General features: G+C 57.7%; 1 protein-coding gene across 1 annotated transcript; it reads left to right on the plus strand.

Moving 5' to 3' along the window:
• Nucleotides 1-1,137: 1,137 nt before the first annotated feature.
• IRF2BP2 (interferon regulatory factor 2 binding protein 2) lies at nucleotides 1,138-3,502 on the plus strand. The gene is made up of 2 exons (XM_007938476.1): nucleotides 1,138-2,179; nucleotides 2,787-3,502. Exons 1-2 carry the CDS (start codon nucleotides 1,138-1,140, stop codon nucleotides 3,500-3,502), a joined length of 1,758 nt encoding a protein of 585 aa, XP_007936667.1.
• Nucleotides 3,503-4,086: the final 584 nt, after the last annotated feature.

The following is a 4,086-nucleotide window of genomic DNA, read 5'->3' on the forward strand; positions in this document are numbered from 1 at the left end:
CACAAAGGAAAGCGTAGACATACTTTTAAAATGCGACCCCAGTTTTGTGTTCGCGTGTCTTCCATCGGAATTCGTGTACAGCTCTTAAAGTGTGTGTACCACGCAAATTTAAAATCTCCCCTAAGGGATTATTGACAAAAACCAAGCCAGAAAGTAGCATCGTTTTTGTTTCTAAAATCACTGTTCTGCACGATTTGGCCCAAAAGGACACCAGAAAGGAAAAAAGAAAAAAACCCTGACGAGTCCGCGTGGCCACGCGCGAAACGAGGGGAAGGGGAAGGAAAGTGCAGGAAGAGGAACAACCACACTGATATCACATGCACTCTGGGAGGACTCCGCGGCTCCTCCCGCCGGCTGAGAAGCGCGAGCCGCCTGCTCGCCGGCGCGTCCTCCTGGCCCAAGCTGAGAGCGCCGCGCGGGAGGGCGGGGGCGCGCGCGGGAGGGGGCGCCGCGCGCAGGCGCCGTGCGAAGCTGTCGAAGAATCAAGTCTGTAGAAGTGGAGCGGCCGCGGTGGCAGGAGCAGCAGCGCGACGACGGCGACGGAGCTGCAGCGGACGGGGCGCTGACCAGGCGCTGGCCGAGCTGCAACGGCAGGAGTTGTGAGTGAGCGGCGGAGCGCCTCGGAGCCTGCCCCACGGCCCCACTCCACGCAGACCGGCCGTCGCCGCCCCGGCGCGGCATGCCCCGCCGCTCGGGCTGAGCCTTCTCCGGCGGCCGCACCCCTCCCCCCGCCCCCCCGACCTCCCCGCCCCCCGCCCCGCACTTAGCACCGGACACCGAGATCTGCTGCACTCGCCCGCGCGCGCGCGGCCCGTGTTCGCCCCGGTCTGGAGACCCGCCGCACCGGCCGAGCTCCCGCTGCAGCGCCCGTCGCGTCGCGCCTCTGCCCCGCCGCCTGTTCGCTTCCGCGCAGGCCGGGGGGACCTGCTGCCGCGACTGCACCCGCTCGCCCCGCGGCCCCCACCTCTCGTGCGCCGGGGACGCTGCGCGGGCGCTGAGCCTTCGCGGGCTTTGCGGCCGCCGCCGCCGCTGGTGGGGGACACGCGGGGTTGCGGGGGGAGGAGGGTGCGCGTGGTGCCGGCGGGGGGCGGCGGCGCCTCCTCCTCCTCCTCCTCTTGCGGCGCGGGCTCCTCGGACATGGCCGCGGCGGTGGCGGTCGCGGCCGCATCTCGGCGGCAGTCTTGCTATTTGTGTGATCTGCCCCGTATGCCCTGGGCCATGATTTGGGACTTCAGCGAACCCGTGTGCCGAGGCTGCGTCAACTACGAAGGCGCCGACCGCGTTGAGTTTGTCATCGAGACAGCGCGGCAGCTCAAGCGAGCGCACGGATGCTTCCAGGAGGGCCGCTCTCCGTCTGGCAACACCGCCCCCGCCACCTCCAAGCCGCCGCCGCTCTCGGCCAAGGATATTCTCCTTCAACAGCAGCAGCTCGGCCACGGCGCCCCAGAGGCGACCCCGCGCGCCCCGCAGGCCCTGGAGCGCTATCCGCTGGCGGCCGCCGCCGAGCGTCCCCCGCGCCTCGGTTCCGACTTCGGCGGTAGCCGCCAGGCGGCGGGCCTGGCCCAGCCACCGACCCCACAGCCGCCGCCCGTGAACGGCATTCTGGTGCCTAACGGCTTTTCCAAGCTGGAGGAACCACCGGAGCTGAACCGCCAAAGCCCTAACCCTCGACGCGGCCATGCGGTGCCTCCCACCCTGGTACCGCTTATGAACGGCACAGCCCCGCCACTTCCCGCCGCGCTAAGCCTTAGCAGCCGCGCCGCTGCGGCCTCACTGGCCGCTGTGTCTGGGACTGCCACGGGCCTGGGTCCCGCGCAGTCCGCCGAGCTGGGCGCCCACAAGCGGCCCGCGTCTGTTTCTAGCAGCGCGGCCGTGGAGCACGAGCAGCGAGAGGCGGCGGCCAAGGAGAAGGCGCCACCGCCGGCGCACCGGGGTCCAGCAGACAGCCTGTCCGTTGCAGCTGGGGCCACCGAGCTGGCCGCGGAGGGCTCGGGCAAGGGACGTGGGCCCACCGAACAGGACTGGGTCAACAGACCTAAGACCGTGCGCGACACGCTGCTGGCACTGCACCAGCACGGCCACTCGGGGCCCTTCGAGAGCAAGTTTAAGAAGGAGCCAGCCCTGACTGCAGGCAGGTTGTTAGGTTTCGAGGCCAACGGGGCCAACGGGTCAAAAGCAGGTAGGGGCGGCTGGGGAGGGAGTGGGCCTAGGGGAGAGAGGGAACTCAGCAGAGAAGAGAGTGTTCTTTCCATTCACCACTACCCCAACATCCAGAAATAACAAACGCCCAACTTCCTGGTCTGCTTGATGTGGAACCAGTACTTAGTGGCAACGTGTTCATGTGCTGAAGCAGCATAACAGAGATGAGTCAGACTGGGCTGATAGGCACTGACACAGGGTTTTCCTTTCCCAGCACATTTTTGGATGGGCGCACAAGAGCACCAGGCACCTTTTAACCTATGGGGGAGATGAATAATCATGCACAGTCCAGACTGGGTATTTTCAGGCACGTGTAGTTCACCCAGTGTTAAATGCATTTTGCTTAGAAACAGTTACATGTGGTTTTTAGTGCTTGAGTCTTTTTTTAAATTTATATGTTGTCAGATCCTCATAGGGATAAGTGTTTTGAGTTGCATGTGAACTTGAAATTCATGAATTTTAAGATACATGCTTTTAGGAAATGAGAATTCCTTAAGGAGTTTTGCTTAATGTTGGTAAAGGAAAGATTCTTCTCAGTGCATGTACATTGATTACTTTTTTCTTTTTTAATTTCTTTGTTTTTCTAGTTGCAAGAACAGCAAGGAAGAGAAAGCCATCTCCAGAACCAGAAGGTGAAGTTGGGCCCCCCAAGATCAATGGAGAGGGCCAACCATGGCTTTCCACATCAACAGAAGGGCTCAAGATCCCCATGACTCCCACATCCTCTTTTGTGTCTCCACCCCCACCTACTGCCTCACCTCATTCCAACCGGACCACACCGCCTGAAGCGGCCCAGAATGGCCAGTCTCCAATGGCAGCCCTGATCTTAGTAGCAGACAATGCAGGGGGCAGTCATGCCTCAAAAGAAGCCAACCAGGTTCACTCCACTACCAGGAGGAATAGCAGCAGTCCACCCTCTCCATCCTCCATGAACCAAAGAAGGTTGGGTCCCAGAGATGTGGGGGGTCAGGGGGCTGGCAGCACGGGAGGACTTGAGCCAGTGCATCCTGCCAGCCTTCCGGACTCCTCTCTGGCAGCCAGTGCCCCCCTGTGTTGCACCCTCTGCCACGAGCGGCTGGAGGACACCCACTTTGTGCAGTGCCCTTCTGTCCCTTCGCACAAGTTCTGCTTCCCTTGCTCCAGACAAAGCATCAAACAGCAGGGAGCTAGTGGAGAGGTCTATTGTCCCAGTGGGGAAAAATGCCCCCTTGTGGGCTCCAATGTCCCCTGGGCTTTTATGCAGGGGGAAATTGCAACCATCCTTGCTGGAGATGTGAAAGTGAAGAAAGAGAGAGACTCGTGACTTTCCAGTTTCAGAAAAACCCAATGATTACCCTTAACTAAAACTGCTTGAATTGTATATATGTTTCCAGATATATATATATATATATACACACACACACACACACACACATATATATATATATAATATATATATATATATATATATCTCCAGGACAAGGGAAATGTAGACTTCATAAACATGGCTGTATAGTTTTGATTTTTTTTTGAATACATTATTATTTTTTTTTTTTTTTGACGACGAAAGGTATGTACTTATACAGGCATTTTCTTCTTTTGTTAATGTTATTAGCATATCTGTGCTTTATTCTGGTGACAGTTACTGTTCAATGTAGGCTGTGACTTGCGCTGCTTTTTTAGAGCACTTGGCAAATCAGAAATGCTTTTAGCTGTATTTGTATGCACTTATTTTAAAAAGAAAAAAAAGCCAAATACATTTTCTGACATTGTAAGATTGCCTTATTGTCTGTTATTCCTCACTGCTGGCCCTTTTCTCAGGCTGGAGGCCAACTGGTGGAATAGGAAAGGAAATGAGTGAAGGGGAATTGTTATGAAGTGTGCTTACCGCTGGGAAACATCACCAGG

This window comes from Orycteropus afer, unplaced genomic scaffold, assembly GCF_000298275.1.
Source record: "Orycteropus afer afer isolate SDZICR_OR568_19922 unplaced genomic scaffold, OryAfe1.0 scaffold00050, whole genome shotgun sequence".
Lineage (NCBI taxonomy): Eukaryota > Metazoa > Chordata > Mammalia > Tubulidentata > Orycteropodidae > Orycteropus > Orycteropus afer.

Excerpts from the sequence above, each read along its gene's own strand:
- IRF2BP2 (XM_007938476.1), top strand. The coding sequence starts at position 1,138 with ATGGCCGCGGCGGTGGCGGTCGCGGCCGCATCTCGGCGGCAGTCTTGC. Across the intron at positions 2,180-2,786 it reads GGCCAACGGGTCAAAAGCAG|TTGCAAGAACAGCAAGGAAG; the intron begins GTAGGGGCGGCT and ends TTGTTTTTCTAG.